This window comes from Lutra lutra, chromosome 11, assembly GCF_902655055.1.
Source record: "Lutra lutra chromosome 11, mLutLut1.2, whole genome shotgun sequence".
Taxonomy (NCBI): domain Eukaryota; kingdom Metazoa; phylum Chordata; class Mammalia; order Carnivora; family Mustelidae; genus Lutra; species Lutra lutra.
This window is the reverse complement of record NC_062288.1, coordinates 22,019,359-22,033,202: the sequence shown is the minus strand read 5'-3', so window position 1 is coordinate 22,033,202 and position 13,844 is coordinate 22,019,359. Positions and strand designations below refer to the sequence as shown.

General features: G+C 39.5%; 1 protein-coding gene across 4 annotated transcripts in view; it reads right to left on the bottom strand.

Moving 5' to 3' along the window:
- The window catches only part of CCDC146 (coiled-coil domain containing 146), a 117,099-nt gene that overhangs the window by 92,906 nt on the left and 10,349 nt on the right, over window positions 1-13,844 (bottom strand). For 2 of the 4 annotated variants that reach the window (XM_047694646.1, XM_047694647.1), the window contains exon 2: window positions 3,627-3,842. In XM_047694646.1, coding sequence (XP_047550602.1) covers window positions 3,627-3,785 — 159 coding nt within the window. In that variant the 5' untranslated portion in view covers window positions 3,786-3,842. The remainder of the gene's footprint in view (window positions 1-3,626; window positions 3,843-13,844) is intronic. The other 2 variants (XM_047694644.1, XM_047694645.1) reach the window with 1 other exon arrangement.

Sequence of the window (13,844 nt, the reverse complement as noted above, 5' to 3'; positions counted from 1 at the left end):
GACACTTGCCACCTGAAGTCCTACTTACACATCAGTGGTACTTTACATAGCCATGTACAGACAGAAATAGAAATCCTAACTTGAAGAATATCATGACAGCTATAACTTGTGTTATATTCAACAGCATCTAGTATGATGCTTTGAACAGAGAGACACACAAACTCTTTGTTGAAAAAAATTATTTTCTCATGCTACATATTTACTGCTTGTCTCTGTGCAAAGTCTTGAGCCAGGTGCTGTACTGGATACAAATAAAATAACACATAATCCTTGCCACTGTATGGGACAACAAGAGTTATAAATGGTCCCTCAGAGTGTATGTTGGTATATAATCTTTTTGGAAAACTATCTGAAGTTATCTGCTAAAGGTGAATGTAAACCTAGACTATGAGACAGTAACCCCATTCCTAGTTATACACCCCAAATAAATGAATCCATAAGTATAAGTCATGTACAGGAATACCCATGGAACTTTATAATCATCCAAAGGAGGAAACAGCCCCCATCTCTAAACAGAATAGAATGGACAAGCAAATTAGGGCCTATTTACATATAAGAACACTATAGAACAGTAATACAGAATGAACTACTGCAATACACTGTGCTATGATGAATTCCAAAGACATAATGGTGAGCAAAGAAACCAGACACAAAGAAATGCATACTGCATGATTCCATCTACGTGATATCTCAGAAGAGGCAAAACTGATGTGTAGTGATAAATCAGAATTCTGGTTCGCTTTGGTGGGAGCAATGACTAGGAAGCAATGACTAGGAATGACTACGTGGGAATATGGCAGAAATGGAGTACAGATAAATTTGAGAGATATTGCGAAGAAGTATTTAACTCTCAAACTGACAAAGAGAACACAGAAGAATTAGGATTGGGAGGAGAATGATGAATTTGGTTCTGAACGGGTTGGTTATAGGAACAGGTGAACATTCACCAAACTACACACTGATCATTTGTGAGCATCACTGTATATATGTTATGCAACAATATTTTTTTGATAACAAAACATTTTTAAATAAAAATAAAATAGAGCAAATTTTCAGTAAGACAAGAAAAACCTATGGAGCATCGGGCTTCACAGGTAGGCAGCGATGGTAGAGTTGGGGAGCAGACGTCCCGCATTAACCCACACAGTCCACTGCTGGGAACCACGAGGCTTAGTTCCCAAGCACCACTTGGAACATTCATCCCAAAGTGTGAATTAACACAGTGTAGATCCTACCCTGTTAGGTCTTATTGATTAATACAATAATTCTTCCCTTTATTGATTAATACAATCTGTCAGTGCAGAATTCTAAATTTTCCATGCAAAATATTATAGGAAAAGAAGATATTCAATAAATATCTGTTCATAACCTAGTAACACATGACAGGTATGGACTACAAATGCTCGAGCAGTTGAGAAGTTATAGGAAACACTGGCTAAATGTCTCCAAGGACACGGGAATGGAGCCGGACTCTAAAAGGTGAGGAACAGATGCAGGGGTTTCAAAGTATGACCTATACAGATATTTGATTTGATTTCTTTTAGTGTGGTAGCACAGGCTTTCAAGGTGCAGGGTGACTAGGAGTATTTCTGGACAGCCATAACCTCACATCGTGCTTTGCAAATATGTGCCAGTTTCCTAGGCATCTGAGTGGGGGAAAGTCCCTGTGAAGGAGTGCCCCATAAACAGAAGATCACGAGAGGCTAAGTGAATTATTAGACTGTACACGTGGTTTGGGCCCAGATCACACAGTGCCATGAATGCCATACTGAACATATTCCACAGGCAGTGTTAAATGAGACCATGCCCTCCGTGCTTTGGTGGTGCGGGCCAATTGTATGACCAGCATTAATAACAATAAATGGTGTAAGCAGCTTCTGGTTCTTTCCCTGTGATGCCAGGCACTAGACCTTTGGAAGTGGATTTCTGACTGCTTGCTTTCAGTTGCCATCTGAGCTCTTACGACTCTGCAAATACAGCTTCTGTTTAGATAACCAAAGGAGGGAAGCTTATATAAATTAGGTCAAAAATTTTGTTTGGACTCATAAATCTAAGAGGAATGTTGAAAAAATTAGCAAATAAAGCTATAGATGCCAAGAGGATTAATTTCAATGGTGTTTTGTATGGAAATAAAGTTGACACCAATAATCATTCGGCAAGGTTTTGTTGGCTTGAGGGACAGCAGTCGTGGAGTGAAATTACTGATTTCGTTACTGATGTAATTTTACACTACTTCAAAGGGTAGATAAGACAGTTCTCTGATGCTATAATCAAAAGTATCCACCTTCTCAGGGGCTGGTCATACCCAATGATTAATAACTACAATTTCTGCATACATGTATACTGAGAGATTCTTGAGATATTTAATAAATTATTACATAGAACATCAATATTCAGGAAAAGTCTTCCTAAGTTCTCCTTTGACTTTACAAAACAAGCCTTTCATGCTTCTTTATCTATGCCTTAAAAACCTTGACTACAGGGACGCCTGGGTGGCTCAGTTGGTTAAGTAGCTGCCTTCGGCTCAGGTCATGATCCCAGCATCCTGGGATGGAGTCCCACATCGGGCTCCTTGCTCGGCAGGGAGCCTGCTTCTTCCTCTGCCTCTGCCTGCCATTCTGTCTGCCTGTGCTCGCTCTCTCTCCCTCTCTCTCTGACAAATAAATGAATAAAATCTAAAAAAAAAAAACCAAAACAACCTTGACCACAATTTTTATTATTAGCATCACATTTACTAGAAATGAATTCTAGTTTAGCCTTATTTTTATTTGATACAATTGTTAAGGGTAGTGGTATAAAAGTAGAAACTCAGGGCACTTGGGTGGCTCAGTGGTTTAAGCCTCTGCCTTCGGCTCAGGTCATGATCTCAGGGTCCTGGGATCGAGCCCCGAATCAGGCTCTCTGCTAAGCAGGGAGCCTGCATCCCCCCTCTTTCTCTGCCTGCCTCCCTGCCTGCTTGTGATCTCTCTCTCTGTCAAATAGTTAAATAAAAGCTTTAAAAAAATAAATAAATAAAAGTAGAAACTCTATTGCAAAAATTTTGATGTATAATGGATTTTAGCAGAAATAGAGAAACCTGGTTACTTAAAAGTATTAAGACTAGAGATTTGGATTCATGGTTTTAAATATATAAATATAGATAAAGACAAAAATCGTATTTCCTTTTTTTCTTTTTTTCTTTTTTTCTTTTTTTTTTTTTGCTTCTCTGCTAATAGGAGGCAGCATATACTGCTCTAGCTACATTTTGTTAGGTAAGTGTTGATTGTTCTACCATTGTATGTTAAGATCTTTTATCTTCACTTTATGGATGTAAATGTAGTAGAGTCAATAATGAAAGAAATTTGCTTTTTTATTTCATTTACCAACCTATAGAATGTACTTAAATGACTGCATATATGCAAATATTTATTATGCTATAAAACTGTCAGAACTACTATGTTAGTCCAGAATTCTATGATAAGTCTTCAGAAGAGAGGGTGGGGACTATTTTATTTTAAAGTGCTTCAAACTGGGTGTATTGCCTACAGGTTACATGTGATAAGTCATCTTGATAATATTAGCTTCACCTGATTTTTAAGCTGATAATGACTCAGGTCTTAGTATAGTAATAGTGAAGGGAAACATACCTCTTGCAGACAAATGAAGGCTGGAGTTGTAGATAAATCAACACACCGTTCATCTTGGATATTAATTGTGGGTGCTACAGCATAAATGGGGTCCTCTTGATCCTTTTCCTCTGTCTCCTCTTCCTCTTCTTGTTCTGTGTCTGTGGCACTGTCTTCCATTTTTCACAATTCTAAAATAAAAACATTCCAGATTCAGCTGCTTAGGGATGGTGTCACCTAGAATTTCAAATTAGTGGAAAATAATAAAAGCAAGCAAAAATCAACTTGAGTAAGCTACTCTCCAGTGAAATTATAGGTCAGTACACTTAGCTGCAGATAAATTATTATGAAGGCTGCTCGGTTATAAAGATAGTCTCCATTGCTACACTCAAATCAATAACTCTAATTTTAAAAAAGCTATTGTTGCATTCATTGGAAAATAATGATATAACTAGAATGTAAGCTCCGTGAGAGCAGAAACCTAATTGCGTTTACTGAGCACTGTAGTTAGTACTCAATTACTACTCATTGATTGGGTGGGAAAAAAAATAACATTCACCCTTACAGTATAACACAAAGTTAATTCAAATTATTTTTGGGAAATTAAAAACCAACACCGTGCGGTGGCTGATACTGCCTCAGGCATGCACCTTGTACCTGTGCACCTGCCCAAAAGCTTAATTGCTCGATGCCTGTATTCCTGCTGGGGCCGCAGCGCAAGCCTACACTTGCAGGTCCTGCCTGGGCCCTCAGCTCTGTATCTGCTGCCCGTGTGCATGCTTAATTGTCCCGTCCGGCTTTTGGGCTTCACTTACAAAACATCAGCTCAAGAATAAAATTAAGGATATCAAGATTGTGACCCCAGAGCATTAAACCATGCTCAAGCCTTTGGGAGGACTGGTCCTTGCATGACTGCGCAAGTCATGGAGGCGGCCATTGATTTGCTCACATATTCAAGGGGACCTGTCTTGGTCTAAAAGGACCTGTCTTGGCCTGCAAGGTCTCTCCTGGCCCATTTTGGTGGCATTGGGATCATTGCTTCTCAGAGAGCTGGTAAGGAGACTCAATTGCATTAAAAAAAAAAGCCAATCTAATCTTTTGCTCTTTTGATCTCTGACCCATGTGAATCTGCACTTAACAGAAGAGTAAACTTGCACTTTTCTCTTGCCAGAGAACATACATCAAACTGTCATAAATTAAAGGTCTGGATCTTCTGGTAAATATCTCTCATCTCTCATGTATCCCTTATCAGATTAGCTGCTCCTTGATGATGGGATCCCCATTCTTTTAATAGGGAAAGCATGTTCTGTAATATGAATCTGGAAGGCATGGTAGGCTTTGGCTCCTAAATTTATTCATCAAGTGGCCATAGGCATGCCATTTATTCATTCAGTTTCCTTTCCTCCTCTCTAAAATGGGGGTTACAGTAATTTTTCTGTTTTATAAAGAATAGACAAATTAAATGGGATCACACCCATGGATTTTAGCTTCCATTCTACTATCTGATTCTCTACCACAGACATAAATTACACATGCACTTATTTTCCTCTTCTTGCTGCAAAAATACTTCACAGGTGGTAGCATGTACTTCCCTCAGGAGGCACTAAATGTCTGGTTGTCTGTTTTGTTTTGTTTTGGCTTCATTTGGTTGTCTTTCTACATATGATATTAATAGCCATTGATATCCTTTGGACTCCCACTCCTTTAATACCCACATACTGTTTTCAGTGCCATAAAGCAGTGTTAAAAGAACCTGTTGTTGTTAAGGCATCACAACAATTCATTTTTGGCAATTAATCACAGTTGTCGTTTAAATCTTCAAGGAACTGTAAAGGTTTGATTACATATCTAGGTTTGTTGATGTTTATGAGATACAGTATGTTGGTTCAACCATTTCATGGATGAAAACCTGTTAATGACTATCTCAGAAAAATTTTTCCCTCAGAACATTAGACCATAACTGTTAATGTTAGCTTTTGCTTTAAGAAATATTTCGAATATACAAAAAAATAACAGATTGGCATAATGAATCCTCAAGTATCCATCCACCGGCTCCAATAAATAACAATTCATGGGCAATTTGTTTTGCCTGAACCCTTCCACTTACCCCTCCACTCTCCATATAATTTGGAAGAAAACCCACACACGTAGACTTAATAACATACCCCTAGGAATTCCAGAATACCGTACAGAGATTACCTTCATGCTACTGCAAACCTGCATGGCCCTCCTTAGTGTGAATGGACCACAAGCCAGTCAAACAACCCCCAAATTATAAACATATGGAATGTTGCCAGTTTTCTGCTATCACAGTTTTGCCAAGTACAGTCTGCATATTTATTTTAAAATATATTTTAAAGGATCTTGGGAGTTTTAGAATGGAGATGGCATTAACATTCAAGACTTAATTTCAGGCCATCTTCTCAAAGCACTGCACTTAAAATGTGGCAGAGCTTCCCTAGGTAATAAAAAAAAAAAACAGGGCACTGTGCTGAATCTGTACAGATTCCGTGGTCTGCTCAAGTTTTTCAGTCTCTAGTATCTTGAAAACATTCCAAATATTTTCAATCAGGTAAAACATTATACACAGGGAAGCAACGAAAAGACACTGTAAGTGAGTTCTGATAGAAATTATCAGACAAACTTTGACCTTTAGAAAAGAAAGGAAGAATGAGTAGGAAAGAAAGAAAATGCAATAGAGACAAATGCAAAAGTCTCATGTGAATTTAAACCTAAAACACTAATTAATCTAATTAAATAACAGGTTGGAAAGGGCTGAAGGAGATAGCAAAGTTTAACAGATTAAACAAATAGGATTCGTTAATGTAGGATTATATCAATATCACCATGCTGCAGGCAATATGATTGACAGCTATAAATAAAAAAATAGAATAAGATATATTCTCAGTCTACATGATATAAACAAAAGAATATTTATAAAACATCTAAATTCCTGGTGTAGGAAGAACAACAGACCTATCAAGTATAGTAATTCTAGAAATGTGTATCTCCGTAATACTAAGTCAACTAAGCAAATATTTACTGAGTTCTTTTATGAGGGCAATAATTTACAAAGAGGCAAGCAATTTACAATATAAAGAGAAATCAAGGCAGGGAATAATGAGCTCTATATCATACAAGGTAAAGTAAAATAAACCTAAATAAAAAGCAATGTTATTCTACCAACATTGAGATAAGCCTTTAAAAGCAGGTTGTAGCCTGGAATTTAGATTTTTAATCTATAGGAACTGGAAACCATTACTTTTTTTTTTTTTTTTTTTTTTTTGCATTAAAGAGTTATCTGAGCTTGTAAAGGTGTTGGTGATAATGAGAGGAATGTTTTGGAAAGGGTGTGAATTGGAAGGCAAGGAGACAATTTAGTGGTTGTGAGCCAGCACCCTCAGCTATGGGCAGGAGATAGATTCACTGGTGAGCAAAACCAGACCAGGTGTCTGGCCCCAGGGGTGCTCACAGACTGGTGAGCAAGATCAAAATTAATCAGAGAAGCAGAGAGATAAAATGTAAAAATGAATATAACTGAAACAGGTACTGTGAAATCGTGGACCATGGAAACAGGGTTACCTCGTATAGCACATTTCCAGTACGCACAATCCCCACAGCAACTGTTAAGTAGCCCGATTGGAAGGTTAGATGCTGAGGACCTGAGCCAAGGCCATCCCGTGCTATGCTGTAGGAGTCCCAAGAAGAGACACATGGTTTTATGAGGCTTTCTAGAAGGGAGAGGATATGTACAGAGCATTCACACAGAAAACCAAAGGGTTAGTGAAGGAGAAACGGAGGTTAATTAAAAGCTTAAGTACTATTCCACAAGAAACACTGAGCTTCTCTCTTATTCACACTTTGTTTTGGGGTTAAAAGATAAAGCCAAAATAGGAAGCTTCACAAAAAATAATGAAGCAATAAACATCACAGGGTATGCCTTGTAAGACAAACCACTACTTCCTCTTCTCAAAAGCCAAAGAAGTTATCATCATTTTGTGTTTTGATTTTGAACTCATAAGGAAATTTTTCTGGACAGTTATAAGGAGCAAATCCAAAAACCAAACAATCCATGCACCAGAGAATGGGTCAGCATACACAAATGATGGTGACTTTATGAAGATAAAAGGGCGACGCTTGCTTCAAGAAAGATGTAGCAGGAAACCACGCTTTCGATATTACTTGCCGCTGAACTAGCACAAGTTTTGCTCATTTTGGAGTGGCAGGGTATCATCTAAAGTCAAAAATGATACAGTCCCACACCATTCTTTTTCATAAGTTAGCTCTTCCATCTGCCCTGCAAACATGACCATGCTCCCTCCCCCGGTGGCCCATTGCTGTGGGTAAGTTACGGGACTCTTTCTACAGGAACCCAGAGCTGGACCTGCTGGAGGAAGGGAGATGTCTGGGACAACTATTTTGTTTGTTTCAGCTTCCTATACTTATTTAAAAACATAGAAATGTCAAAAATGGGGGCGCTTGGGTGGCTCAGTCAGTGAAACATCTGTCTTTGGCTCAGGTTATGATCCCAGGGTCCTAGGATAGAGCCCTGCATCGGGCTCCCTGCTCAGCGGGAAGTCTTCTTCTCCCACTGACTCTCCCACTGCTTGTGTTCTCTTTCTGACAAATAAATTAAAATCTTAAAAAATAAAAAAAAAGGGAAATGTCAAAATGAGGTTTCAAAAATTGTGGTATATTTAAAGTTATATGACAAGTGCCTCTCAGTCCTGTTAGTGTATCTCTGTGATTATATGCATGTTCTCTTTTAGAGATAAAATTAAAAATCAGCATCGAAGGCCCTTTCTGAAAGGCCTCTGGTCTACACATCACAGGCTCAGAATATTAGGCAGCGGATCCCAGATGCAGTCTACAGTTACCTCAGATCCACTTAATCCAACAACAACATCACCAGATACTACCAGCTAGGGATTCCTAAATGCAACAATCACTGCACTTGTTCGTGGGTAGAGCTTTTTTTTTTCCATGTACAATTACATAATACCCATTATTATTATACAAAGACATGGTTAGACTTGAAACATTTTTTTTTAAAGATACAGACTTCAGGTCCTGTTTTTAAGAAGGAGGGTGAAAAAGCTTTGTCATTTGAAACAAACCTAACAAATCAAACCACAACTTCTCCCTGTTCTTAAAAAAAAAAAAAAGAAAAAATAAAAAAAACCTCTCTCTCTCAAAAGAAACAAAACAAAACAAAACAAAAAACCCTGCAAAAAAAATTCCAATCTGGGACAGAAGAAGTAAAACCATTGCAGTTCAGTATGTACAACTAAAATTTGCCTCATACCTGAAGTGTTAAAGTAACAATGTGGGTTAAAAACACACCTATATACATACACATATACACAGACATAAAAAAAAAAAACTCTTGAGAGGAAGCTCCAAGTGCATATCTAACCTTAAAGTAAATGTTCACAGTATTCGTTAAATCTTACATTATATGCATGTGTAACCAATGAGGAACCCGTTCACTGCCCACGATCCCAGAGAACCAAAGACTGTCACAGGATATGCTCCCTCCTAGGGAGGGCAGAAAGCTGAGAGAGCTCTAGGTCTTCTCCCAACTCATTTCATTGTCCTTTTTGCTTCCCTTTGCATGCTACCCTCCAACCCCAGACACAGACCCGAGAAAAGTTATTCACCTTCTCTTGAAAACTTATTATTTTTTCTGGGGTGCCTGGATGGCTCAGTGGGTTAGGCCCCTGCCTTCGGCTCCATGATCTTGGGGTCCTGGGATCGAGGCCAAGCATCGGGCTAGACCAAGCTAGACCCCTAGCATCGGGCTCTCTACTTGGCAGGGAGCCTGCTTCACCCTCTCTCTCTGCCTGCCTCTCTGTCTACTTGTGATCTCTGTCTGTCAAATGAATAAATAAATAAAAATAAAATAAAAACAAAACTTACTATTTTTTTTTTTTCTCAGAAACCCACACAGCTGAAATGAGCTTCATATTACTCATTTGTGAATGGGTATAACATATAGGGTCGTGATGGGAAGACCATCCATGTGGAAGGCTGTCATAGAAACAGACGTGATTCTTGTCTCTAACATAACGCTCCTGGGTGTCCTCATCAGCAGGTGGGCACTCCTGCCTAGTGGTCGTGCACCTCTGCACTTAGTAATGACATTTATATAGCCCTTCACAGCTTAAATGAAGCTTTCCTTCATATTATTTCATTATAACAACCATGTTCATAACTATTATTATCTCCATTTTACAGAAAAGGAAATTGAAGGCTGGAGAATATAAGTGATGTGCCCACGATCACAATAGGTGATCAGCAATAAGTGTCAGTATTTATTCAAACTCATGTCCACTGGCTCCAAATCCCTTACACTTTTATACCATATAGGATTCTTGCCATGGCCTTGGTAAAGCCCTTTGCTCTAGCCTCCAATAATGGAAAGCAGGATCAAGGATAGAGCAGGCTAAAGGAATTTGACTTCTGTCACTGCAAAGGTGTAAAGCTAAGAGCCCCTTTAGCAAGGAGAAGGTCAATACAATGTAAGTCAATTAAAGACAGTTCCGGTAGAACAGTGATTCTTAGGCGGTCCATGAAGTGGCAAGATGGAGCTGTGCAAAACAATGGGTTATAGAACTGGTTGCTATAGTTACAAACCAGAGGAAATCTTTCCCTTACGCAGAGTGTGGCGAGAAGCACTGGTCTCATGTCCACAATAATTTACAGTCATTCTGCAAGTCCAGTCAGGCTTTAGAATCTCAAAGGATGGCTGAGAGGCCCTATCAGTTCCCTTAATAGTTACCAAATAATTCAGTAGTGAGCAGAAACAGTTCCAAATCCTGTGGGAGGTTTGGAATGCTCAAGTAGGTCTAAAGCTGACAGTCTTCCAGAAGGTCTGTGAATCAGAGATTCTATATGTTTGCGTGCAATCTAGAATCTTCACACTGCAGGCCATTCCTTACTTTTGCTACAAAAACACGCATGTTTTTCAAATTCTTCTGTCACCTTTGCTTAAATTTTTAAAAAGCATACTTGAAAGCACATTGATAGCATTACAATACTAGTCTATATGTTCTGTCTAATTAGGTCATTGCTTTGCAAACCTGCTCTTTGATTTACCCCTTTTCTCTTCCCCACACTCTAGTCAATAGGAATTGTGAGTTTAGATGGGTCTGTTTCCTTAGGAAAGAATTTCTTGTGGTATGGGCTATCGTTGCTGGTTCCCAAATGCAACAGCCCTGGCTCCTCCCTTCTTCATCATCGTGGTGGTTGTCCTCCTCCTCTTCCTCTTGTCATTTCATCTAAGACTAGGATTAGTGGCTTTAACTTAGTCTACAGGATGACAGCAAGGGGTAATGGAAAATGAATACTTTGAAATTCATCAACTCAGGCTTGAATCTCATTCTTCCCCTTCCTGTGTGACCTTGGGCAAGATATGTAAGCTCTAAGTGGCTATTTCTTCAACTACAAGATGATTTAAGAGTTGTTGGGAAGATTAAATGGAAAAAAATCTCAGTCCAGACCCAGCATGTATTCCTCAATAAATGTTAGCTCCCTCCCACCACTGTCTGGGTTTTTTTGTTTTGTTTTTGTTTTTTTGTGGGTTTTTTTGTTTTGTTTTTTTTTGGCTTTTTTTGCTTTCATGTGAAAGCCTTAAATAATTTTGACAGGGATCAAATAAACAGATGTCTGCCTGGGACTGGATCAAATGGTTTAGGAATCTATAGGTTGGGGCTTTTCTAGCATGAATTTGTCCTAGAATACATCCTTAGGCTCTTGTGTGAGAGTCCTGGTAAGCCTAACCTTGAAATCCCACTATGAGATGTTTTCATCTAGGGAAAGAAAGATGATGTAGGATATTGGGTACGGTGAAATCTTTGTATTTGCGAAGTATTTGGGTCCTTAAAAGAACATGTCAACTCTTAGTCAGGGCAGGGCCAGTTTTAGACAATAAGAGGGCAAAGTTCCCTTGCCCGTGTCTAGAAATTTCATAGCCTCCTCTTTTCATTGCATAAGTACTTCCTGTTCTCAGGCTTCCCCTGGCCCTTGGCAGATCTCCCCTTCAGGCTTCCTCCCCTTGGGCAGCATCCCTTACTCAACTTCTTTCCTTCCTCTAAAAGCAAAGGTTCTTACATTCATTATAGCTTTAGAAGAGTATTTACCAAGCCAATTTTCCTCCTTTACATTGGTGGAGGAAGTTAGAAGTAAAAATAAACAATAACAACAACAACAACAACAACAACAACAAAACCCTCTCTGAACTGGGGAGCAAGAAGAGTTGGCGTAGGCCCCTGAGGCCTCTTGTCTGCCCGGGACAAGGCTCAGGAAGCGAAATAGTGGAACTCGGACATTCGAGAACATCGGAGAGATCACGTGCCTCTTCTCTCAGGTGAGATGCTGAGGATGTGACAAGGCTGCGTACTATTACTGATCCTACCCCTGCTCATGCTAAAGCAGTAGGTGGGGAAGGCCCAAGACAGTCCACACAGTGGCCAGGGAGAGGTACTGAAGGCTAGCGGAGAGCGCTACATCCCAAGCACCCTTGACATTGTGATGAAAGACACGGCTTCGGAAAGCTTTGCGGCACATGCCACTGAGAACCAGAGGAAGAGGCAGAATTCTCAAAGATACCGGCCAGGAGAACCAGGTGTGAGACCCAGGTGGATACATATCTCAAGGGGACTCAGCATGGTCAGACAGCAGCCACTGGCCAGACAACTATCCTAAAGCCACAATGCTATCTAATAACACTGAACTTGGGTCTCCTGCCTAAGAGGAAGAGAGAAAAAATAGAATTAGGTGGGGTTCTTTTAGTCAGCTTTATGGAGATATAATTTATGTGCAATAAAACTCATAATTTTAAGAGTACAATATGAGTTTTTACACATATTGACGGTTGGGTAATCGCTGCCACAGACATTCGCATTAGAGAGCAAAATGGAGTCTCTCATGTCAGGCAGGAGCCTGTGTCAAGCAATGATGCAAGCAGTTAAGGTACTGCAGCTGGGAGATATTGCCAGGACCAATGTCAGCTGACGACACCCCAGAACTGATAACCAGCAGAACCAGAGGAGGTCTGCAGAAATCCAAAACTGATTAAATCCCTTTAAAAAGGGAAGGATTTTGGCAACAAACTGTCAGACTCCTCAGACCTGACCCTTCTACATCTGACCACTTAAAAAAGGCAACTGCCGCGATGGTTTTGCCCAATGGATCTCCAAATAGAACCAAGAGCCTTCCCTGCTGATCATGAGAAGCAGTGAGTGCGGAGAGCTGACCCGGACCAGATGCAGGCCTTATCTCAGCGGCGCACCCACAAACTGAGGTCACATTTGGTTCGTTCACTTCCCGCCCCTTTCTGTTATCTTGTTTGTTACATGGCTTTTCTTCTATCCTGCTCTGTGTGCCATGTAAGAAGCCACAATTAATCACATGGGGAGATGTCACTGAGTTTGGAATCCTGAGTCTGCTTTATCATTGTGATTTAACCTTGCTTTGTGATTGACTAAAGCTGACATTGTGGAAAGACACAACTCATGTGTACGCCTTCCTACCGTGCTTATGACGCCATGAACTCTAAAAGCTTCCTCCGTTTGCCTTTATGATCCATGCCCTGTCCTATCTCCATGCCTGCCATCCCAGGCACCTAGTAACAACTAGTCTTGCTTTTTCCAGTATTTTATGTAAATAGAATAATAGATTTTTCTGGCTTCTATAATTTAGCAGAAGGTTTTTAGGGTTCACCTACATTGCTGTGGGCATCAGTATTTCATTCCTTTTATTGCCGAGTGATATCACAATGTACAGATGCACCACAATTTGACAATTCACCAGTTGATAGACATTTGACTTGTTACTCATAAAGCTGCTATAAACATTTGAGTATAAGTCTTCATGTGAATGTATGTTTTCATTTTTCTAGGAATTTTTCTAGGAATGGAATTACTGGGTCATATGGTAAGTATATGTTTAACTCAATGCAAAACTGTCCGATTGTCTTCCAAAGTGGCTCTGTGATTTTATATTCAGTTCACACCAGGAAAAAGTGGACACCAAGGTTCCCAATGATCCATGTCCTTTCACACTTGATAATGTCAGTATTTTTATCCATTCTGCTGGATGTGTAGTGGCATCTAATTTTGATTTTTAATTTGTGGCTTTAATTTCCATTTCCATAAGACTACTTAATGTGGAACGTCTTTTATGGGCTCATCTGCCATTTACATATCTTCTTAGATGAAGTGTCTACTTACTATTTTT